General features: G+C 42.2%; 1 protein-coding gene across 5 annotated transcripts in view; it reads left to right on the top strand.

Moving 5' to 3' along the window:
• The window catches only part of LOC115568377 (protocadherin-1), a 225,284-nt gene that overhangs the window by 12,653 nt on the left and 186,862 nt on the right, over positions 1-25,769 (top strand). For all 5 annotated transcript variants that reach the window (XM_030395609.1, XM_030395610.1, XM_030395611.1 and 2 more), the window contains 2 exons: positions 4,014-4,845; positions 11,897-14,080. In XM_030395609.1, the coding sequence (XP_030251469.1) occupies positions 4,036-4,845; positions 11,897-14,080 (2,994 nt within the window). In that variant the 5' untranslated portion in view covers positions 4,014-4,035. The remainder of the gene's footprint in view (positions 1-4,013; positions 4,846-11,896; positions 14,081-25,769) is intronic.

Below are 25,769 nucleotides of genomic sequence, written 5' to 3'. Positions count from 1 at the left end.
GTCCAGACTCAGAGTTACGGGGGCACTGGCCCCTGTTAGCCCCCCCCTTAGAACCGCCCCTGATCCCAATATAAAAGTGCAGACAGTGTTTCATCTGTTTAAGACCACAAATACTTATACAAGAGTACATAAGATGTATTCCTTTAATATAATATTCGTGGAGCTACACTAACATCAAAACATTAGAAAATTAAAGAAAATGAGTTTGAAAGTGGCTGAAATCATTAAAACTTCAACACAAAAACATCGTCTTTCCTGTAGAAGATGTACATTTCTTCTCATCACGTCCTCCTCGTATGAATAAAGTATGTATCTACACCTCGTCTGACTGGTCGGTTCAGTTCAGTACAGTGCAGACACACTGTTGTGTTCACTGGTGCGTCGGCAGACTGGACGTCGGCCAGTAATCAGTGTTGTTTCAGCTCTGTTTCCACGGTGACGTGAGAAATGCCGCGGGGTCAGAGGTCAGAGGTCGGCTGTTTGGGGTATTTGGCAGCTCTGCAGAAAAATGTGAGAAAAGAAACACACACATCACACTGTAACACACACAGAGGTATTCACATGCACATTCACACCCCCGCACACACACACACATTCACATGCGTACTGGGGTAATTAGGTGTGTGTGTCACAGCAGGGAGCCACTACAACGATGTCGAACATTTGTGGCCTTCAGCCTTGCAGTTGTTGAGACTTTCTGCTTTTCTCTTTGAGTTTATGGACTTTGTCACCATTTTCATGACATTTTATAGATAGATAGATAGATAGATGATTACATATAAGAACAATAAACAGAGTAATGGAGAATGAAAATAATAATTTGTTTCTTAGTTTTTTGCATTTGATCACTTAAAACTGAGCCCTTGGAAAATGCTTCCTAGAACAGATCCTCCTCTGAGCTTCTTGTCTCCTTTATCTTTTTTAACAGTTCAGTTAAAAAGTTCGCAAACTCCAGCCACGATCTTTCTAGTGACTCTCTGTGTTAACAAAATTCTTACTGTGGACACGAACTCAAGTAGGGCTGGGTGTTTTTGATTTGACAGAAGATGACATTACACATCCACCTGGTTAGGCTCTGGGCGTAGCTTGCATCGAGACAGCCAATCACCAGCACTTTTAGATCTTTCACATTGGCCCACTGACGCTGATGAGATTGGGAAATGATATTTGGTTTCAAATTACAAATAAAAAGTAAAAATTCCAAACGCAGCCCTGAGCTGTACTTTTTTCATCTGTAGGCTACCGACTGAAGTTCCTGAACCTCCTCCAGATGAGTTCAGGGTTGCAGTTCTAATGTGAAAAAGGCCTCTTGAGTTTTTCAGTGAATAAAAACAGACGAGTGCTTCATGTGTATGAAGGGACATTCGGTATTGAAGTAACTTTATTGTCAACGCTTTCTGTGAACAACAGAAGCTGCTGGAGGAGTTCAGACCGTCGATTTATTTCATGTCACGAAATGAATGTGTACAAGGCCCGCTGACTCCTCTCTCACTCTGTAGGAGACTTAACAGGCTCAGAAAATACAAGCATTCACTCACACACACACACACACACACACACACAGTTGAGGCGTACACAGTAAAGTCAGTGTATCAGCGTTGCAGTGAGGATGAGGAGGAGGAGAGCTACGAGACTTCCTGCTCAGCATGCCGGTCCATGTTGGAGTGTGTGTGTGTGTGTGTGTGTGTGTGTGTGTGTGTGTGTGTGTGTGTGCGTGCGTACGTGCATGCGTGTGCGTGTTCCTCTCCAAATCAAGGACGCGAGGAGAAAAAAAAACTCTCCAGATTAACCCCGGCGACCCGCAGCCGAGAAAACTCCTACAGCACGAAATACAGAGTGTGTCTGAGATGAATTACTGCCAAGAGAGGGAAAAAAAACAGAGACAGAGAAGAAAGAGAAGGAAAGGTGGAGGGACGGAGGAGAGGAAGAATAGCTTTATATCTAAAAAAAAAAAAAGAGTCTGGCTCAGATATAACATGAATGCCAAGCACCAGTTGAAAAGTTAATTCATGAGGAAAACGTTGAGCCACTCAGTTCTCATCATCACAATCTGAATTTATGGTTTCATTTATGCTTAAATACGCTTCAATGTTCGTGTTAGAGGCCCGTAATGTCATAGTATTTTAACTTTCGCATCTTATTTCTCAAGCTTGCCCAATTCCTCTGGTGGGAAACAGTCCAACTATTTCTTCCTGAAACTGGCGGTCAGTTTGATTGTTGTTTGTCATTCTCCATTATTTCCGTCACTGTTCAGGTGATGAAATGTCGTTTCCCCCCCGTGTCCCCCCCCCCCCCCGTCAACGCTTTAGTTTGGATCCAGTTATTGTTGTTGAGATACTGGAATTTCTAACTTCGATACAATACCTTGAAAAATATTGATAGTCAATACCAATAGGTACAATTTAACCAGCAAAATGACTGTAGTGAACATTAATAATCATTCTTTTTGATATGTGTCTTTTTTTCTCTTTAGATCAGGTTTTAGAAATAATTGTGCAGGAGTGGGATGCTCCAATGAAAATAGGCAGCCCACCTTAAGAAGTGAGCCTGTTGAAGCTGCTAACTCTGCGGCTCACCCTCTTCACTTTGAGGAGTAGGTTGCAGGAAATACACCAGGTTGGCTTACCTGTGTATCGATACAGTAGAAAATAGGTGTTGAAACTGTTTCAAATATACTAATAATTGATATTTATTGAAAAGCTATAACTTTGACAACACTACATCAAGTATGAAAACTGTGTTGTGCGTCCAGGTCGTTCAAATAATGACTCTTCTACTGTACTGCAGCCCTGTAGCAGCCACACAAGCATTAGTGTGATGAATTAGTCATGGCCTGATTTACTCACAGTGGAGTCTGAGGGCAAAATAAGCTGTTGGACCACTCCTCATCTCCCGTTACTGCTCCTAACAACAAAATCCATTCCACATTTCAGACAATACTGTGGTACAAAAGTGCATGTTCTAATAATCTAACAGATTTCTAAATGTATTGAAACTAATGTAATCACCATGAGCCAGGATATGTCTTGGGCTTCACCACTTTTTCAGTAGGTGAATAAAGAAATATTTGTTATCTTATCTCCTCAAGGATGACATCCAAAACTAACGATAAAATATAGCAACGATATTGGTAACTCAAAAATATAATTACGTTTTGATTCTCTCCATGTTGAACATCAAATGTCAAGACTGTCTTATCATAAAAGTTGTAAAAAAGAAGAGTTGAAAAATATCTGTTGTTGTTCCTAATCTGAAAGACACAGGAAATAGGTGAGCATTTTCAAAATAAAGTTAAATCACCGAGGATGCAGCTTGGTTAGCTTTTCACTGTGTGATATGGAGCTGAGACGGAACCTTCACCTGTATTTGCTCTTATTTGATTGTTCAGACGTGCTGTTAGTCACTTAACCAACATTTATTTGAGATGAACTTTATACCTTTCTCTGTATCTAATTTTTATTTTTTCTCTGTCTGTTGTTTTTTTGATCACTTGTGTCAGTTGACACAGGCGGGCCTGTATTTAAACTGTCCTCTGAGTGCAGTCCTCTTTAATGCTCTTTACACAAGCTAAAATACGTCTTTCTCTTCTAATCACCATAAAAAGGTCTTATGAAGTCTTAACTCTGATTTGTCAAGACTTGCAGACTTACAGTGTTCCTCCTCGCTGCCTTCCCGTCAGTACTTTTGGTCGAGTGTCGCATGCAGCGGCGCTCGGTTTGTCTTCCTGTCAGAGCGCTCGACTGGCAGCAGGAGGAAGTCATCACTCTGAGCTGCTCGGCTGCTCACTGCAGCCGGCGGTGAAACCAGGCCTCAAACCTCGTCACCCTCAGGTCTCGCAAATAACTATTAGGGACGTGTTTAGTGTCCCGAGGAGACGAATTCGACCATCTATTCCTGAACAGTGCCGACATAAATCCGAGACAGGAGCAGCTCTGTGGATCTTGAGTCAACTTTCTGTTATTTAGCGATGAATGACGGCGCTTGTGTTAATCTGTTCTCTGTGTCTCTTTTAGAGTGGTGCTGTCGAGCGGAAACATGGCAGCGCTGAGGTGGGAGGTTCTTCTGTACCTGGCGGTCGTCCTGCTGGTCTCCTGCAGCGCTGCGCCCACAGACATCCTGTATCGGGTTCCTGAGGAACAGCCGCCAAACACGTTGATTGGCAGCCTGGCGTCAGATCAGGGCCTGCCCGACACTGGCCACCTCTACAAACTGGAAGTGGGCACACCATACCTGCGAGTGGACGGAAAGACTGGCGACATCTACACCACTGAGATCCCCATTGACCGTGAGACGCTGAGGGACTGCCGCAATCTATTTGAGGGCGACAAATGCTTCCTGGAGTTTGAGGTGTCGATCACTGACATGGTGAAAGGAATCGGCTCGGGGCCACGGCTGATCGAGGGACGCATCGAGGTGCTGGACATCAACGACAACACGCCGCAGTTCTCCTCCCCCATCCTCACACTGTCCATCCCTGAGAACACGCACATCGGCGCCCTCTTCTCCATCCCCATGGCCACCGACAGGGACTCCGGCTCCAACGGCGTGGCCGAGTACTCTCTGAGCACTGGGCCGGATGCCGACCAGCTGTTCAGCCTGCAGGTCGCCGTGGACTCAGACGAGAAGCTGCCTCAGCTGGTCGTCATGGGCAACCTGGACCGCGAGAAGAAGGACTCGTACGACCTGAACATCCGGGTAGTGGATGGCGGGAAGCCTCCCAGGGTGAGCAGCGCTCTGCTGCGGGTCACCGTCACCGACCAGAATGACAACGCCCCGAAGTTTGAGAGGAGTCACTATGAGGCCGAGCTACCGGAGAACAGCCAGCAGGGACACTCTGTGCTGCAGGTTGGTGCGCACACACACACACACACACACACACACACACACACACACTCATATCATCATTGATAAATCTGCAGATTCTTATCATGAGTCATTTGATCTATAACATGTCAAAAAATGGGGATCACGATTTTCCAAGTTGCTTCTTTTGTCCAACCGACAGTCCAAAACCCAACGTACTGTAACAAGTGACAAAGAAAAGCAGAGACTGTTCAGATAGAAGAAGCTGGAACCAGACGATGTTTTATATTTTTGCTTGAAAAATGACTGAAACCATAATGATCAATTTTCTTCAACTAATCAGTGCAGCTCTACTTTATAGCTTTATTGACATAGCTTTATTTGGTGACAAAACAGTTGGAAACTGATTTTCTAGCAATCGACTAATCAATCGTCTCATCATTGCAACTCTACCAAAGACAGGTGGGGGAGAGTTTGTCAGTAATGTCATTGTCATCTGCACTTATTTTTGTTAAATTCATTGACAGGAAACAAATCAATAGGATCTCATCGATCAGGACAAAATGCCACATTTTCTGGTTGCAGCTTCTCAAATGTCAGTATCTGTATTTTTCATTTGGACCAAAAGAAAAGAAGAATTTTAAAGATGCCAGATCGAATCTGACACTTCTGACTGAGCAGTTTTCACTATTTGATATTTTATAAACTGAATGATTAATTTAACCAAAATGTGTACCAATGTGTAGAATAATTGATGATGACGACAGCCCTAATCTGAACAAGAGTGAGCCACTTCATTCCAAAACAGGATATTTTTCATGATTTCTGTCAATATTAACTCCCTCTTAAGCCCTTAAACTCCTGAGAGTTTGTTCAGCTGCTGTAATTATTGTAGCTCACATGCAGTTTTACAGTTCAGTGCTGTGTTCAGCTTGGTTTTCTCTTCCAGATCAGTGGCTCAGATAATTAGATTGAGCTGGACTTGTGATGTGAGACTCCACAGTAAAAACATGGCAGAAATGATGGACAAAACCCTCACACATCTAACCCAGGATGTAAAAAATATTATTTTCTTTGAGAGGGGGGGTGCAAACAAAGCAGTGTTCAACAGGAAACAGCAGAGATCAGCTTGATGTTTTACCCTTTAAAGGATCCGTTCACCCCAAAAATATCACACACCCCCCCCCCTCCCATGCTCATGGAAAGTCAGGTGAACTTTTATACTCGGGGAAGCTCCAGAAATGTTCTTGGGTGAACTTCTCCTCTTAGCAAACTTTAATCTTCACCTGTAAGAAAACAGCAAAATCTTTCTTTCTTGACATCACATCTTAGCAGATATCTTACATAAATCTTCCTCTTTTCTGTAGTTAAACAAGCAGGAGTGTGAGTTTAAATCAGGATAAATCTGTCCCTCGTGGTGTCTGAGTGTTGCAGCTGCTCCTCCAGAGTCGATCCAGAGTTTTCTTGTCCACCTCACATTGTAGTGGAACCTTTGGCCCTGTTGGTGATAACACAGAGAGCTGCAGGACAACACGGCGCACTGACTGCACATAATATGCTGCTCAATTATCCGTACAGACAGATGGTGCGGTGGAGGTGAAGCAGGGCGTGGGATCTCCGCGTGTAGTCACATATTAACCACTGATCCAGCTTCACCTTTGAGCCGTCGACCGAGGCAGCTTGTATGCAATGTCGCCGTAAGCGGGCAGAGCAGGACGGTTCGGTTTAGCTCGGTGAACACCCCGACAAACCCACCTCACTGTATCCTCCTCCTCCTCCTCATCTTCTTCCCTTTCTGACTGTAGCACGACCAGCCAGCCTTCCAGCGAGCCGTGCATGACTTAATCTGAGTCAGTCATGAGATTATCCACGGGGCTTATTGGTATTATTGCTCTGGATGTGGCTCATTGCATTTCAGAGAGCCGCAGAATTCATTTCACTTAACGTGCGTTTGAGGAGTGATGCTTTAGAGGCAGCGGGACAGCCGCTGACTGACGACGCTGACCTGCTTAAATCGTCCAATGTCGACACAGACATGTATATCCCTGCTTTTTGACTCGCTCTTCAAAGAAGCAGAACGCTGCGTTTAGCATATTTTAACCTATTTTCTTCCGTTGGGCTATTTTAAAATCGAGTCGTCTGATTTTAGGTGGATTTCCTTTCCTTCAGGTGTCAATTTGTTTCAGTAAAGAACAATGAACCTCATCAGGACTGTCTCATTCATGTTTAATACTACTATTTAAAATATAAATGAGTGTAAAGGTTCATTCTTGACCTTGAAAACAGTGACTTGACAAAAAATCCCAACTTAAAGTCCATAAAGAAGCTTTTCTTTTAGCTTTCCACTTGATTTTTGCAGTCATCAGTAATGACTATTTAATTTATCAAGTGTATCTTAACTTTTTCTCTGGAGCTTTTACCTCAATCTCATGGTAGTACGCTAACTTCTTCTGATAACTCCTCAAATCGATACACAGACATCAACATCAAAGCTGTTATTTCATCATATTTTTGTCAATTTGTTTAATGTATCAAGTAAAATTCTTACAGATTGCCCTTTTAAATTGTAGTCTTTTAAAAAGAGCTGTGCATGACTGTGAAGAAACAGCGTGCAGCTGGTTAGCTTAGCTGTGCATAATTATTCCTTTAAATAACACTGGCATCTTTGTTAGAATTTCAAATACATTCCTGTCCTCGGACCAAACAACATATATTAGGCTATAACTTTCAGTTAATTTGAATGTTTTCAACTGAAATTCAGTTTTTTTGTAAACTGTATTATTGTAAGTGGTGAACAAACAAAGAAAACATAAAACACAACAGCGATAAAGAAAGAAGGAAAAAACATTAAGCAGCGAGGGAAAAGGTGGAGCAGACTCAGACAGAACGAATTGCAAACTTAATCTTATCAAGTTGATAGCAACCTTAGACAGAGAAGTAGAATGTGCAGAGCGAAACACAAAATATGGATGAGAAAATAAATAGATAAATAAATGGAGAGGAAAAAATGAAATGTAATTGACAGAAGATTACGTTTCAGAGTCTCAAGTTTAAACTCGGCTAATCTGCTGTGTCGGTTTGATGTTATCAGACTTGATTACCTCACAACTGTCGTCAACATTTTGATTCAAATGTCGCTCTTGCACCTGATTGGTTATGGATGTGACATCACCTTTGTCCTATGATTTGAGCCTCGCCTACTTTAAACAGAAAGGAAAAAGGAAAAACACACAAAGTTGATTGGGAAAGTATGTTTTCAGGTCCTTCAGTCACAATATTTCTTTGTGTTCTTTGTTGAAAATCTATCACATTCCACATTCCTCAAGTATTATTTTCGCTTTTCAGCTAAAGGATCTCCTGAAATCTTATTAATTCACCAACAACATTTATGACTATCCCTAATGACTAAAAGCCACATCTCCCAAAAAGAGGATAAATCAGGTTAAATGTTTTTTTTGACAAACAGCTGATTAACCAAAAAGAGGCAGCTCAAAATGATCTTAAGAGTCTGAACTACTATGTAATTATACTGTTTTGGTCAACAATAAACCGGACCGGATATAAACTGACGGATTATCTTTCTGATGCAAGTCTTAAGTGTGGTTACCCAGAAACTGATTTCTCATGAACATTTTTGGATTAAAACCATCAGAGGTTTAGTTTCAGAAACGCTTCAGAGAATCCAGTGTTCTCGTTTAAGAAAAGCGGTGGGTCTCTCTGGTTAATTGTTAACTGGCAGATAAACAGTATTTGTATTTGCCGTTCGCCCGGACAGAGAGGCCTTGGAGAGCAGCCAGCTCCGCTCTGGCCTCATCACAGCAGCACTTTGCTCCGGCAGCTCAACTGTTCAATACACAATTCTCAGAAGCTGTCAATAATGCACTGCTGTTTGGTGATGTCTGCAGCTTAAAGCCACACCGGAGGAAAGGAAATCAATGGGCAGGAGAAATTATAATTTCACATTCGTGTTTTCCTTAACCTTAACCTTTGCGACTTGGATCGGTGACTTCCACAGTCTAACCCTCCCTCCCCCCTCGGCAACGTATGTCACAGTGTGTGATCCTGAGCAGGCAGAAAACTAGATATTCATTATGTGGTGGTCTGTACTGGAGTCTTTGTAAAAAAGAAAATCCGTCTGAGATTCTGTTGGCTGCATTAACCTTTAAAACCCAGATTGCCTCCTTAAATGTTAAATTAAATGTTCCCTTGACTCCCATGTTTTTTATGGCTGTAGAGTACCATCAAATGCACATGATTTAGATGTTTACTGAATTTGAATGCCCCAAATTTCAACTTGACATTAAGACACATACATGGTATCTTAAGGAAACAATTTAAACTATTGTAAATATGCTGAATTTCTCATTTCCAGTATTCACTTGAAGTCTTAAGAGTTTGGAAATTTTGAATTTAACCATCGTTTTTTCTGTGTTTTAGTATGTTTCTTCTCGAACCACAAAGAATACAGTCATACACAGTACATGTTTCTTTTTGCATTTTCTCTCCCTCAAACCTCCCTTCATCCAGTTTTTGCACCCAAATTCCACCAAAACACAGAATAAATCACAGTGATTTTTGAGACTCATACCCACACCTTGGCATTGCAGGATGGCTCAGCCACCATCCCAATGCATCATTATTGAAGTTCAAGTTGGGAAGTAGGCTCAAAAATCAACTTTTCAAAATAGCACATTATAGTATTATTAACCTAAGGAATATACACAAAATACCCTTAAAATATGCAGTAAAAAATAGCAAAGAAAATATGATAAACAAGCTAAAAATATAAAACATTTGGTTATGAAACCATAACCGTTGTGTGTACAAGTTTACAAAATTCAATTCTCGAATTCAAATAATCTCCTTGAAAAATGCTTGTTATTGTACAAAATCAGGTGTTTCATCAACACATTCACTCATGTAAACTAAAACCCAACTGCCATTAATATTTTGGGGGCAGACATTAGAGAGTAAAATAATAACCCACAGTGCAATAAAATACTTGGTCCACTTTGTCCCAAGCATCTTTTTCGACAGCATATACGCAAATAACTAATTTATACTAGAACTATACAAGAAGGAGAAGTCTTTACCTGCTTATGAAAGTCAATTTAATTTGATTTAATACTGAGACCTCTATATGACCAAAAAACTAAAGTTCCTTGTAGTAGCTTGAAATGATCAGAATCAAAATAAAACAACAACAAAGATTACATAGACAGAAATTGATTGCTGTGATCATAAAGGAATTCTGCCAAAGTTTTGCTTGTCTGGTCATCCCTGACATATGAATGGCTACGGCATTATCCTAAAGTATGTTTGGCTTTCTGCCCAGTGAGAGGTCAGACCTTGGTTCAAAACAACCATTTGATGCGTGTTTTTAAATGTGCCATTGTTTTCTTTTATATTGAGCCTAATTTTGGGAATCAAATGTTTCTTGTTGTAAGTCGCTTTGGATATAATTGTCAGCTAAATTAATTTAATGAAAGAAAACATAAAAAGGTGATGTTTTTGTTTTACTTCATGCCACACCTACTTTAGCTTAGCATAACTATTACTTTTTTAGAAAAAAAACACTGGCATCTTGACTAGAATACTATGTTCCAGTCCTTGGCCTTAACAACATAATTTTTACTGTTTGCTTAAAGGCTCAGAAAATCTTATTCCATCTTTGTTTTTTTAAAGAAACCATATATTTTTTTCCTGACTTAAGTTTCAGGGGATTATTAAGTGGAAGCATGGCTCACATTCACATTACATCACTGCAAGTCCCAGGTGAAGCGTGTCGAAAACGCTGATCCAGTAGCACCTGGAACATTTGAATCAGCTGTTCAACAACCAGTTCATTTAAAACTACACACCGACCTACATTTCTCACTAGCAGCTGTGGCGTTGAATGAATGCAATTAAGAAGTATTAGATGTGTTGATCGCAAGGCGACCTGACAAGACCATCCTAAGTGATATTCTGCTGACTGATTGTACCTCCTAATTGACTAATTACCTCCATTTACTTTAGGTTTGGGCGCGTGAGGCCGGATCATGGCCAGTGTCGGTCCGTCCTCTCCGTCTTCTAATGGGCGCTGAGGAGCCGGAGCTTTTCTTATAATGAGAGGAACATTAACATTCACTCATCTGCCAATTAGATACCAATGACCCACCGCATGGTCGTTAGATGTTGTTGTGTGGGCGTGTGCACTCAGCTTTGATCGTCCGTTATGTTTCACACACAGCAGAAAACTCCCCCCCCCACCCAGGACAACACAAAGGGCTTTGTAGTCATACATTAGAAGCTAAATAATCATTAATATGTTACTGAGGTTATGAAGGGAACACAGTGTCTTCCGGCTGCTCGAGTTGGACCGAGAATTGACAGAAATTTGGCTGAAATCAAAACATTTATAGTGGATCTGGCTGATTGACACATGAAAGAGGACACAGTGAATGCAGTATTTAATAATTTAGTTTAAATTGGTTCATCAAAATAAAACCACACTCTGGACGTCTTTACAGTGAAGATTACATGTCTGTCATCAAAACTAAGCAAGCCATGTAATGCAGTATTTTCCCAGGGTTTGTGGAAGGAAGGCGTGTGTATTTGGCGTGGGATTTTTGAGTCTGCCCCAAGACATTTTTCAACAAATCATTTTAGACTATTACAGTAATATCTGTACAAAGAAAGTTGGAAAAGCTAGAGCTGATAATTGATAATCACCTTCTTAAAGGCTTAATTTGCTAATGAGGTCCACCGTTATGCCTACATATGTCTGATTTTGGCTTGTCATTGTATTTTCTGCAACCCCAAACATCCTCAGTCTTTTGCTGTCTTGAAAGATTTGAGCTGGTGTTCTGATTAGTTTTGACATTTACAAACATCCTTCAAGAGTTAAGAGCAACATAACATGTACTCAAAACAATAATAAGACACTCAAAGTGATCTGGAGGCAGTGATATGTTTATTTCAAAAGCAATGGGTTTTGTTGTCCATGGATGACTCACCTGGGTGATCAGAACATAAAATTAGCTTGTTGCGGAATCTTTTGGGGGAAATTTGTCCTGACAGAAAAAGTGAAACTCTTTTTTTGTCTTTTTAGGTCAGAGCCAATGATGCAGACACCGGCACCAATGGAGAGATTGACTACAGCCTCCATCAGGCATCGGACACTGTCCAGAGGCTTCTGCGCATTGACCGCTCTACAGGCATCATCTATGTCAAGGGCCTGGTGGACCGTGAAGAGGAGAGCTTTCTCAAGTTCTTTGTGGTCGCCAAAGATCGTGGACCCAACTCCAAGAGCTCGAAAGTCCTGGTGACCATCAACGTCCGGGATCAGAATGACAATGCACCAGCCATCGAGATCCGTGGAATCGGCTTGGTGATACACCAGGACGGTGTGGCCAACATCTCAGAGGACATGCCTATCGGCACACCGGTGGCGTTGGTCCAGGTGTCAGACCGCGACGAAGGGGAAAATGCGGTGGTGACGTGCGTGGTTGCCGGTGACGTCCCATTCCAGCTCCGGCCTGCCAGCGAGTCAGCCAATGATCGGAAGAGGAAGTACTTCCTGCAGACAACAACCCTGCTGGATTATGAGCGTGTGAAGGATTACAGGATTGAAATTGTTGCAGTGGATTCTGGGAACCCTGCCCTGTCCAGCACCAACTCTCTCAGAGTCCAAGTCACAGACATGAACGACAACACTCCAAACTTTTCCCCTGCGATGATTGAAGTGGACTTTGCAGAGGGCAACCAGCCAGGCGACAAGGTGCTGGACGTCATAGCGACAGATGCAGACAGTGGCACCAACGCAGAGCTGGCTTACAGCATCATCGAGCTCTCTGCTGCCAGGCTGTTTGAAATTGATGCCAACACTGGAGAGGTTCGTGTGAAGAACCTTCTGGATCGGGAGGAGACAGAGCGTTATGAGTTCCGGGTGGCAGCAGCAGACAAGGGCGTTCCGAGCAAAACTGGCACTGCTACAGTGGTGATTAACGTTCTGGACCGTAATGACAATGACCCCAAATTCATGCTAAGTGGCTACAGCTTCTCTGTTATCGAAAACATGGCACCACTCAACCCTGTTGGTGTAGTGACTGTCACTGATCATGATAAAGGGGAGAATGCCAGAGTGAGGCTGTTTGTGGAACCGGACAACGGCAAGTTTGTGATCCAGAATGGCACGGGAACCATCCTGTCCAGTATCTCATTCGACCGCGAGAAGGAGAGCACCTACACCTTCCGCCTGAAGGCTGTGGATGCTGGTGACCCTCCCCGATCCTCCTACGTGGGCGTGACCATCAATGTCCTGGACGAGAATGATAATGCCCCTTATGTCACCAAGCCAGCCAACTCCTCCTACACCTACATGTCGCCTGTCACCGCACCAGACACCAGTGTTGAAGTGGTGGAGGCTGAAGACATTGACTCTGGACCCAATGCTGAGCTGATCTACACCATCACTGGTGGCAACCCATATGGCCTGTTCCACATCTCGCCCAGCAGTGGGGAGATCACACTGGCACAGGAATTCACTGGCAAGCACAACGGGCTGCATCGCCTGGTGGTGAGGGTCAGCGATAAAGGCAAACCTCCCCGCCACACCACTGCTCTAGTCCATGTTTTTGTCAATGACACAAAGTCCAATGTCTCCCTCATCGAGGCGCTGGTCGGACACAGCCTCTACACCCCTCTGGACAGGGACATTGCCGGAGATCCCAACTACGCCCTCACTCAGCGCAGCAACATCCTGTATGGCAGCCTGGCCGGTATTGCTGGCGTGATTCTGGTGATTGTAGCCGTGATGGTCATAAGGCACCGACTGCAGAAGGACACGAAGAGTGGCTACCAGGCCGGCAAGAAGGAGAGTAAGGACCTGTATGCTCCAAAGCAAGGCCCCAAAAATGGCAAAGGGAAAAAGAGCAAAAAAGGAAAAGCCCCTAAACCGGCCAAACCGCTGGAGGAGGACGAGGAAGCAAGCTTGCAGAAAGGCCTCAAGTTCAACCTCATCAACGACAACGTCAACGACAGTCCCAGAATCCACTTGCCACTTAACTACCCACCAGGAAGTCCCGACTTGGGCCGCCACTACCGCTCCAACTCACCGCTGCCCTCCATCCAGCTTCAGCCCCAGTCGCCCTCCGCCTCCAAGAAGCACCAGGCTGTTCAGGACCTCCCTGCCACCAACACCTTCGTGGGAACGGGTGATAACAACTCGACAGGCTCCGACCAATATTCGGATTACAGCTACAAGGCCAACCCGCCCAAATACAGCAGCAAACAGGTAGGAGAGTACGCAAACACGGCAATGTACCACAGGGACATTTACTGGACCAACCGGGTGTGGTAGTCACGCTGGAACTTGTTTGGCTCAGCCAATGTCCTTCTACCAAAGCTGCACTGATCCCCCTGCACAGCACCCACCGCCAAAAGCCTGTTTTCCCTTTTGTTTTTGTTTTTGGTTTGGTTGTGTTCACCATTCCTGTTCTGTTCTGTTTTCACCTCAACATGGACACCACAATATTCACTTACCATGAAGGATTAGGTTAAGGGATAGACCAAATATGGGTTTACTTATATTTAACCACAGATATTTGGTCAATATAACAGCAAAAATTTACTCTGTTTATCCAGAGGGTTGTTTTGTCCTCAATGTTTGTGTTGATTTTTTTTTTTTTTATAGTGTTCCACAATCGTTACTTAAAATGTTCAATTCTTGCAATCTTTAGATATTGTGGATAACTTCATAACCAACAGTCCAGTCTCCAGAGAAAATGTTGGTAGTTAACGTCTTTGCAAACCACGGATATGTAAAAATTTGGTTCTCATGTTCGTGTTCGGAGGTTGCAGGAAATGTGGCCAAAATAAAACCAAGTGATTCATCTTAAAACCGAACTACAGATGGTTACCAAGCTAGAGACCACTGATGAAGATAACCTTTCAACATTTGTAGACGTTAAAACACTGGGTATTTTTTGGGAACCCTCGGGACAATTACCAGCTGTGATTGTAACAGCAAAACCTGGTAATTCCAGCCAAAACGTGTTTTCTGAATGGCACATCATCATCAAAACACATCATTGATAGAGTTGCAACAAAAAGGAATGTAATATGTCCGTGGTTTGCTAAAATTACTGACATTTATTCTGGTGATTGGGTCGAAAGCAAAACATTTTTTAAAAAGAAGACATGAAAATGTGAAAATCCTGAATTATTGGTTCTTTATCGACATCATAAATCCCATATGGGTCTATCCTTCCGTTCTATATGTTTTTCCTTTGGTTTCATTTGTGTTCAGTTTCACCTTTTCACCATGGGTTAGTTGAAGGAGGTTATGAGTTTTTTTATTGTTTTCTTTGTGCAACTGTTGAAAGCTTCACGCTGACATCCTCATTAAGTCTGAATGTTTTTGTCTTTCTTTTTAAAAAAAATATATTTCTGGAGAGCTGACTCGAGGTTTAAAGCTGCTCTTTATGGCAGGATCAGCTTGTTGAAGTGTGACAAAGAGTGACTGTGAATTCCTGAGTTCGTTTGGCCATTTTTATTGTTTCTCTTTTTTTCTTTGTCTTGGCCAGGAACTAGACTGGCTCAGCAGCACTTTAGAGTGTTTCCATCCAGTTCAGACCAATTTAAGGTAATTTCAGCTTGGTCAGGGAGCCAAGCAGTGAAAAAGAAAGAAATACAGAAAGAAAGCAAAGGAATAAGGAGGAGGGGGAGGAGGAGGGTTGTAAAAAACCACTACACTATGAAGGAGAAGGTACACTAAGGCTAAATACAACTATTTCTTAACCTCGGCACCTCCTGTCAGGTCAGCTGAAATACGACTTTTAATTTTGCCGTGTTCCCAATCACCAGGGTTTAAAAGTCAATTGTTTGCACAGATTAATGGCAGGTAATTTTCCATGCGCCCGCTTTCGCCTTCTTTTACCCAGAGTGCCTTGCTCTTTTCTATTTAATGTACAAAAGGGGGGTTGACGGGGAGGGCCAGGGCCATTAACTGCGTGATGGCGACCAGCTGTCACGCCACATCGGCTGTTTTTGTGGCATCACGTTTATAGACTGTGAAAATGAAAATGTCACGTGCACTGTGAACAGACAATCACGTTAGCGATGTTGAGACTGTAAATACTTGTGAACGACATGTCAGATGTTTTGTTTTTTGTACTTTTTCATCTGCTGTTATGTTGAACATTACTGTGTGTTGTGTGTGTGTGTGTGATTAACGAGGGCATTTCATTATTCTCTTGCTCTCCAAAGACTTCACTACCTGAACCAAAGACTCACACACACACCTGCATAATCACTGTCATCACCATCCTGTGCGTGGAGCTGGAGCTCAGACTGTGGCAGGGTTCCCGCCAGTGTTAGTGGCCTGTTAGCGCTCCTGCTGGGTTAATATTTCGCCTGTTAACACTTCTCGAGCTCAAAGGCGTCGCACACATCGACTCCACCACACACCTGCTCTTCCTTTTTCGTCCTCTCTGGGGGAAAAATATGTACAGTGTTTTTTATTTTTTGTTGTGTTTTTTACAGCTAAAAGTCAGATTTTATTTCAATAAACATGTTGCTTAAATGTTAAAGTGTTAAAGCTTTCTGTGCGTTTACTGGGTGGGGTTACAAACAGGAAGTAGGAACAGGTGGAGGTGCGGTTTACCATCTTCATTTTCATCATTAACACATGGAGAGAAAATGTAGGCCTACATGGTTCACAGGACAGGATGTTTATTTTTAGTCCGGTTCACATTAAAATCCTTCACATCAAATTCAAGTTTATTGGCAAAAAATGTCAGAGCATACAAAACATTAAATCAATAGATATAATAAAAATGACAGAAACTATATAGAGAGAGCTACACATGGAGCAAGAGTGCAAAGAAAATATTGATTGGAGGACGTAACAGGTTACTTTACACAGTGGCCACCTCATATGCATCTATTGATCGATACGATTAGATAAACTATTGATCCAGGGAGTCACCGCTACAGAGATACAAGAACAGATCCACAGAGGAGTAAATAGTGTGTGAAAGAGGATAGTGGTGGAAGAAGGACGAAGATGTTTTTTACTTGAATAAAAGTAGAAATACCAACATTTTAATTGATTCTATAACAATGAAAACAAATTTGTTGAAAATCTTGTGTTTGTAAGTGTGATGAGAAATGTACCTAAAATATAAGACTACTCACTATGGAGCCAAAAATCTGATTATTACTATACTCTGTAACACTTTAACTATCTTAACTTACTGATAACTATCATCAAGAAATGGTTGCGCTATAGCTAATTCAACTTTAGTTAACAGGTATTTGGCAACTGATGTTTAAGATACTGTAGATGGTAGATTAACAAACCAAAAAATATTGTTAATAAATAACTAAAAGTTAACGAACCACAAATTAACCATTCATCAGTCTGCTGATGGTTATTATAAGGCGTGACTTTATACTTTTGTACTATTACATTATTGTTATTGATTCAGAAAAATGCGAAATGCCTGAAAGTGCTCAATTATGCTGAATAATACACTTAATATTATTGGATTATAATAGTTTATGCATAATGATTTCATCATTGGTAAACATGGAGCTCATTTTGATGACTTTGAATACTTCATTCTCTCGGGATGCTTATAAATGTCCTTATAGAGATGAATAAAGTTTTATCTGACTATAAGCACCATGTCACGTGACCCTCAAAGCCTCGTTGCCAGTTCCAGTTGATCATCATATCCCTGTTTGTAATAAACAAGTTGTTAGAAATTCTTTGAACTAGATGTTTTCTGAGGATGACAACAACTTTTTCTTAAAATGATGATTAAAATCTACGTTCATATAGTTTATTTAAAAAGCATTTTATCTATATTATTATATATTATTTACATATACATATAATATGACATAACAAAAAAATTCATTTTGTGATTTTATAACTCGTGTAAAGGCATAAAAGAGTTAATATCGACATCTGAAGCAGGGCTGCACAAAGTGGGAGCACAATGAAGTTTAATTTGGTCCACCAGATATGTTTCTAGCAAGAAAAAATATCAATAAAAAAAAATAGTGATTACGGTCAAGCGGTTTGTTTATATAAGTGCCTTGAGATTTTACATAAGCAAAGTACTTAAGTAGATGTACTTAGTTACTTTCCATCTCAGACAACAATACATTTTCTCTTCATCACAGCCATGTGAACACATGAACCATTGTGTCTGTCACTTTAAACTCACAGCTGCTGACTGTACCTGTTGGCACACACACACACACACACACACACAGATACCTTTGCACTTTCAGTAAACAGGACGGAGATCAAAACAACAAGCGAGCAGGTGCTGAACCTGCCGGGGTCGAAGGTCAAATATCACTCAGAAACAGTCATTAGCGGTGAGGAGCGACGAGGTCGGAGGTCAATGACGCCTCCTCTCTGACTCCTCCCCTGCCAGGACTCTACATTAATAGTCTGACGGCGTCCTTCCTGCTTTTACGCTGACCAACTCGGCTGTCTCTATGGTAACACAACGGCCCAAGTGTGTGTGCGTGTGTGTGTGCTGACTCATTGTACTGACCCCCTCCACCTCCCCCATCTCCCTCCTCTCCCCCCGCTTCTATGGAAAGCTCTGCCCTTTGAATGAAGAGAGATGAAGAGGGAGCGTGTGTGTGTGTGTGTGTGTGTGTGTGTTGCCTGTCATTCAGTTTATATAAGCCGTGAGCTGAGTGTTGCCTCTCTCTTCCACATACCAACGCTGATTTCATGGGTTGCAACAGTCTGAGTTACAGATTTCCATGTAAACAATGAAAGAAGGTCAAAATATTTCAGCTCTTATCTAATTGTTACCTCTCAGAGTGTTTAAAGTTGAGATTTTTTGTCAGGAGATTTCCAGGCAAACATTTCAAGCCTCCACGCACAACACCTTCATCTTTCTGTCAGTGAACTACTTTTCTGTAAGCCGGCGTATCACCGCGCCTGCAGCCTCATATCACGGCTCCCATCGGCTGTCTGAAGTTTTCACAACCAGCACTTCATCCAGATCTGCATTTTTTTCTCCTTCTGTTGTTCCCTGATTTTGATTCACAATCTGTGACACACAACCAGCTCTACGAGTCAACAACCGGCAGGCGAAAGGCAAAAAGATTTAGAGGCTAGCTCAGATCTGAAGGCTTTTAGACTAGGGAAGGCTGAGATGATCTGTCATTTGGATCGCAGCAAAATTGTTGTGCACATCTTCATCTTCCCCAGTGGATGAATCTCAGTAACGTTGTTGATTCTCTGAAATTTCATTGAGCACCATCAGTTTTAACTGCGTCCTCATTGCCTTTGTGTTGCAATATAACACTGCTGGATATTTAATGACGTCTCTTCAAAAATAGCCACTTTTGTCACCACAGACATGGCTTAGAAATGTACTGATGTCTCATCCAAAATATACTGTACTGTTGATGCAAACATGGTTAGAAATGTCCCAACGTCTCGCCAACATAACCCGTTTCGTTGCTAAATAACACCGCTGGAAATGTCATGATGTCTCTTGAAAATATATCCAGTTCTGTTGCCATAAACACTGCGGGAAAATGTCCCAATGTCTCGTTACAATTATAAAGCAGTTTCATGCTTCCAAATGTTAACCTGCAGTCTCGAACAGTGGTCTCTGTTCAGGAGCAGAATATCTCTTGTTAGGTTTAGGAAAATATCATGATTTGGCTTAAAATACCTGTTTTCTGTCTGGAAAATTCTGGCAACATCCGTCATGGTTTTGCGTTAGCTAATAGAAATATATACAAGAAGACAATATTAGCACATAACTTTGAAGGCGTGAAGGCTGTCTTCTGGAGAGGATTTGTTTAAATGCAACGCTTGCCCAAAATTGAATATTTCTCAGTAATTTATAAGTTGCAGTTTGGGTCTGGATAACATCTGGGTCCATCTAGTGATTTCAGGGCAGATGGAGATGTTTGACGTAGATGGGGAGATATTTTGTTCATTTTGCTAACAAGGTGGATGAAATGTAATCTCTTATAAACCTTAAAATCAATAAACCATCCTCAAACTAGACGTCCTCTTCACCTGTACCTGAACAACACTCCCACACACGTCCTGAATGCCCACTGAAAGCAGAGCTCGAGTCTGAACTCAATATCTTTGCAATAACCTGTGGCCAAAGTAGGACAAGGCTGAATAAACAGAGTTACTGAATACGTATTGTTTCACTATATTAAAAGAAATCTTTAAAGTATCTGAAGCGCTGGATCCTTTCACCTCCTCAGGCTGCAACGAATCCTTCAGAAGACACAACCTGAGATGAAAAAGTCTGTCTGTGGTTGAACTGTTCTCAGCTTACAGTTAAACATGAATGTTTTCTTCTAGCTTTGCCTCGTTCAGTGTCAGAAGAGATTTTGCAGCACTGATCTATAGTCTGAAACTTGTGTTTTCTTATTGAGGTTTGAGGCGAAAAAGGAAAAACACCTTCTTGCAACCAGAAAATGTATAGGAACACCTCACTTTAATACATGCAACTGCTCGGATGAAATTATGAATATCCAGTTAAACGGCACACCCAGAAACATACGGCACTTTAGGCGTTTTCCATTTCACCGGACCTGTTAATGTTCACACTAAACACTCATAATCGGTGTGCTCGGCTACAGTTACAGCCCATTAAACGATTGCTGATTTAAAACAGGTGTTTTTAAATCTGAAACGCGTGGTTCTGCAGTTTGACGGACGTACAGACCGTCAGACAGACAGACTTCCTGTTTCTCTGCGGTCCAGCTTGCTGTCAGAGACATACTGTAATGGTGATCATTAGCCGAGCGGCTAGAAGCTTTTTCTCCCCAGAAAATTACAGTAATTTTACTTTGGTGGCTAAAAAATGTGGTCAGACGGGCACAGAGTGGCTGTCATCAGTCGGACACAGCTGAGGGGGAGGTGTGAAGTACAAATACTCACTGTACTCAGATGTTACTTCAGATGGGGTACAGTTACTGCTGGAAACATCTATTGATCTTTAATAAGCGGAGCGTTTTCATAGTCTTGATTTGAACAGAGTGAGCAGAGACGACCTGTACCTGATGAGGTCCGCACAGAAAGTGAGGTGATTTCATATAGTAAGTCAAGATTACAGCTGTAGCATTGGTGACCAGCTGGAGGTTTCATGTTGTGGCTCCTTTTGATCGCTAAACCTTTTCCAGGAAGAAGCTTTATTTTTCAAAACTACACCAGCCAGCTCTTTGTTCTGGCTCCCCAAAAGTCTTTGCTGTCACCTGAAGAAAAGGTATCACTCTCTGTTAAAGTATACGTTTCTGCAAAAAGTTATAAAAGCCATGAGAAAAGGATCACATTGTGGCTTAAAATACCTTTTTTTCACTACAAACTTGGCTGGAAAATATCTCAACGTCTTGCTAGAAATATCCAACGGTTTCACGCTGTTAAAGGCTGTCTTGAACAGCGGTCTCTCTTGGTAGTCATCCCCTTTGAATAGCTGGCTAACATACCGGGTTTTTGCAACAAACAACGCTGGAAATGTCTTCTTGAAAAATCTCCAGTGGTTTCACCTTTCTAAAAGCTAAAAATCGCCTTGAAGAGTGATCTCTCACTTGGCCATCGTCCTGGTTAAAATACTTGATTTTGTCGCCACATGGTTTTAAAATTTGCCGCCTCCTTAAAAACATCTGATTTTGTCAGTTGAAACTTAAAACTGTGGCCTCTCGCCAATCCAATTTTAATGAATTTGATTGAATTGTCCAGTTCTGTCCATCACTCAACAGCCTGATTCAATGAGTGAATAAATTAATAAGTATCATCTTCAGCAGTTTGTTCGGAGTTAAAGTTCATATGTAGTGTTTCAAACTCGGTCAGGTCGTGTCGTGTTTTCACAGGTTAGAACAGGTACGATGTAGAGATGGAGATACGTCCCTCAGCATCTTCACTGTGAAGGTGGAGGGAGGTGCTGAATCTGGTCACAAAGGGGTCTTTGTAACACACTCACACACACACAAACACACACACACACACACACACATTTAGACAAACACAAGACCCACATATTTTCTTCTAAAACACACATTCCTGAACACGAACATCGCTCAGCACAACGTAATCCTCTCAGCCCCTCTCAGTGTGTGTGTGTGTGTGTGTGTGTGTGTGTGTGTGTCTCCTAACAGGCGGGTGTGTCAGACAGGTGGAGCATCGTGTGCCGAAGCTGCAGAAACAAAATAAAGACGGCTCCACTTTGAAATGGAACTATTCCAACAACGTGAATTTCTAACAGAGCGCTGCAGAGTTCTCCATGTGAACATGTGTGTCTGTACTGAGCATGCTCAGCTGGCAGCAGGAAGTTCACAGCAGTAGAAATACAAGTGTAAGCAACTCTTAGCATGCTAACACACTTAGCATTTAGCTTGAACTTCCATTGTGCATGTCTACTGTCATTTACAAAAAAAAAAAGCCATTTGTCTGATGTAACTGCTGCCACTGAAACGCCCAGAACCAAACCATGGTTCTGTGGTTCTGTTTACATCACCAGAACGTGAAAAGCAGGCCATGAAGAGGTGTGAAAACATAAGATTTCCTCATCCTCGGCTCTTTTGTTCACATGCTGGAGTTTATTTAAACCGATCTATAGAGAACCTCGAGAACCGTGAAGGAACTCCTTCAGTCTCCTATTCAGCCTCTCTCTCCATCGCTGTCTGTCTCCGTCTATCTCGGTCGCCCCCTCAGGGCTGAGATTGTGTTCGAGCCACTGAGACGACTCAATACAAAGATCAGCCAGTGTGTGTGTGTGTGTGTGCGCTCGTGTGTGTGTTTTACTTTTATGTGGAGCCAGAAATCAAAAACACAAGAAACATAATTTTGTGAGTGTGTTCGTGGGTGTGTGTTTTTATGTGTGTGTGTGTGTGTGTGTGTGTTGTCTCGCCACCTGCTCCAACAACACAAGCGAAGTGGAACGGAAACCTGCCTGAGGCTTCACACACACACACACACACACACACACGCACACACACCCACACACACACACACACAAGAACAAAACAAGCGAGCGACAGTAAATGTGGGCATGAAGGAGGAGGAGGAGGAGATGAAGAGCACAAAGCACACACTACATGTATCACCATGTGTGTTAGCTGTGTGTGTGTGTGTAACAAGGCTGGTAGCAGGTGGTATGACTCAGGAGAGGAGGACACACACACACACACACCTGTAGGCGGGGTCAGAGGTCGGATGCTGTACAGCTGCTCTGTACACTGGGCTGCTGAACTCTGTCTGCGGGCACACGAATGCACAGACACACACACACACACGCACACACACATGCACACACAGAGACAACATGGCTGCTTGTTACAGATGCTGCTAACATTATCGCGCTCTCAGTGTGACAGACCAGAAGCAGCAGTACAAAAAAGCGCAGATAGAATGAACAGGGTTTGGTTGAGACGCTTCTCTTTGTTTCTCGTCATATTGTTTAGCAGAAAAGGATCCTAAAGCAGAATCCTGCTCTATTTTCAGTAGATTTAATCCGTCATAAATATAAGTCGTTTGTCGTGAATGATGAGGACTTTGCATGATTATTTTAGGAATCTTTACTCATCTTGGCACGTTGGAAAAGAAGTGGATTTAGTGTGCTCAGCCGGTGCATAATTGTAATCAAAAGTGTGATTATTTGAAGTGAGGAGGTCAAGAAGAATTCAATCCTCCCACCATTACATGATCAAGAGGATCCAAGCAGAAACATCTGCTTATAAAAGATCCTGAGCGTTCAGCTACATCTCATGGGTTTGGGTTATGTGGTTTGTCCGGTGTTGCCGTTCTCAGCAGTCCAAGATGGCGGATGTACTCTCGCATGTGCTACTCAGGTCAGGTAGTAACAGCACATCATAGGTAGTAAGAGTATTAGCATCAGTGGCTCTAGCAGTAGAAGTAGTATCTGCATTAAAGGTACGTGGCTCACAAGATTTCCCAGATTGCAACATTCAACAAATTGTCAGGAGAGAAATAAGTCATGCAGGTGCAGAATCTGTCACACAACGTTTTTCGTAGTTCTTCAGCAGTTTCCAGTTGTGTTGTTTCAGTTGCGTTGTGCGAGATGCCCCTGATTTGCAACGTGATGCCCCGTCTATCAATGCACTGACATGAATCTGGAAGTGTTTCACAAGACAACATGGAAATGGTACACAAAGATTAAAACAACTTAAACACTCATTAAGTGGTGCACAATACTGAGCAAAAGGAGTTTAACATGAGAAGGAGTAAAATATGTCAAACAGAATAATTAAAATAATCAATTATCAGTCAGAGTAAGAGCTACGAATATGCTGTTGTATGAAAATAGGTTGTAGGAATTGACTTTACAGATAGAAGTGACTTCTGAGCGCAAACCCTGCATAACTACACTTAAAAAATATGTTTTTAAGATGGATTTAAAGAGGAGTGGTCATGCTCAGTGGACTCACTGACAGTATTGGTAGTATCAGTAGTAGTAGTATAAGTATGAGTAGTAGTACAGTATTTTGAGGAACAGAGTGCAGTAATTTGCAGCAGATGCTAAGTGGCAATCAGGACTGTCAGCGCGGGGGGTGGGGGGTGGGGGGGGGTACAACTCGAGGTGTTAAAGGACCTTCTGCCAAGTGTACAGTCACTGGCAGTCACCGCGGCAACCGCCTCCATCCGCATCCTGACTGACAGGTGACGACGAGGGAAGTGACAGCCACTGGAGAGAGAGAGAGGAACACGACTCTATCAACGAGGAAATAAATCATAATCAGCTGCAGCTCTTTCCTTCTTCCTCTCATTCAATTCGAACAGCGTCTTTGTGCAGGACTTCATCTTTTGCTGGAGGTTGTGGTCGTCTCTCTACTTCTCTTTATGACTTCCTGTTTGGTGTGGCCTCACTCTGTCATGCGGCAGACTCATGATCAGTCATAGTAGCTGCAGGACAGTGATGTATGACTGTCAGCCCGTCCCGAACCTCAGTCCAGTGACAGATTTACATCACTACAGTCTCAGTGACTCAGTGAGTTTCCCTCCAATGATGACAAACAGCAGAAGAGCCAGTTTGGCCCTGTTCAGACCCAGTATAGTTCTTTATCACAAAGACACAAAAGCTTAATGTAGAAAAGTTTTTTTAATTTACAAACGGCCCAGATAATGAAGAATGAGTCAGAGACAAAGTTTCACAGAGTTTATAAAGTGTCTCCAACTCAACAACTCACTAAACTGACACATTTGTTAAGGCAGTCTGGGGACAAAGAAGTAGCCTATAGTGTTACTGTTTAGTGTCTTTAGTATAAAATGTGACATGTTTAGATCAGTAAAATGTTTCTTCTTTCATAAATGGAGTGTAGATGGTGAAATCAGTGTAAACAGCGTGTTCAAACAGCTGATCAGTGTTGGCAGGTAAGACTTTAGACAGAGAAGCAGACAGGCTGGTACAGACATGCTGCCACAAACTGACACTTTTTACAAGGAGACAAACAACTTCAGCTGAAAGATTTAAGACAAAGTCTCAAAATTGTGCATCTGTCAAATTATAATCAATATATGAGTGCGTTCGCTAACGCCATTTGGTTAGCTTGAAGCTTGTGAGTGAAACATGCAGTTTTATCATGAGTGATGTAACTTGTCTGGGACAGGTAAACGTCTCTTTGTCCAATGGGGGAAATACGTTTGTTAGTGAATTCATTGTTCAATTGATTTGTATATTTGGACAAGCAGCTTCTGTTTTCACTGCTCCTCACCAGAAAAACACGTAATGGCAGCTCTGTCAGATGTATCTCCTATAAACAATGAAATGATATGAGTCTGCCACGTCGTAGAGAGGAAGTAAGAAGCAGCAGAAAAAGGAAATACTCAGGTACCTCAGAATTGTTTCTTAGGTTCAGTCCATCACTGGTTCCTCCTATGTATTTATTTATTTATTTTACTGCAAATGAATATTGGTTACAAATATCTGTTATCAGCCCGATCGGTCGACCCACAG

The sequence above is a fragment of the Sparus aurata genome, chromosome 18 (genome assembly GCF_900880675.1).
Source record: "Sparus aurata chromosome 18, fSpaAur1.1, whole genome shotgun sequence".
In the NCBI taxonomy this organism is placed as follows: domain Eukaryota; kingdom Metazoa; phylum Chordata; class Actinopteri; order Spariformes; family Sparidae; genus Sparus; species Sparus aurata.
Note: the sequence above shows the minus strand (reverse complement) of the source record. Positions and strands in the feature narration are given on the sequence as shown.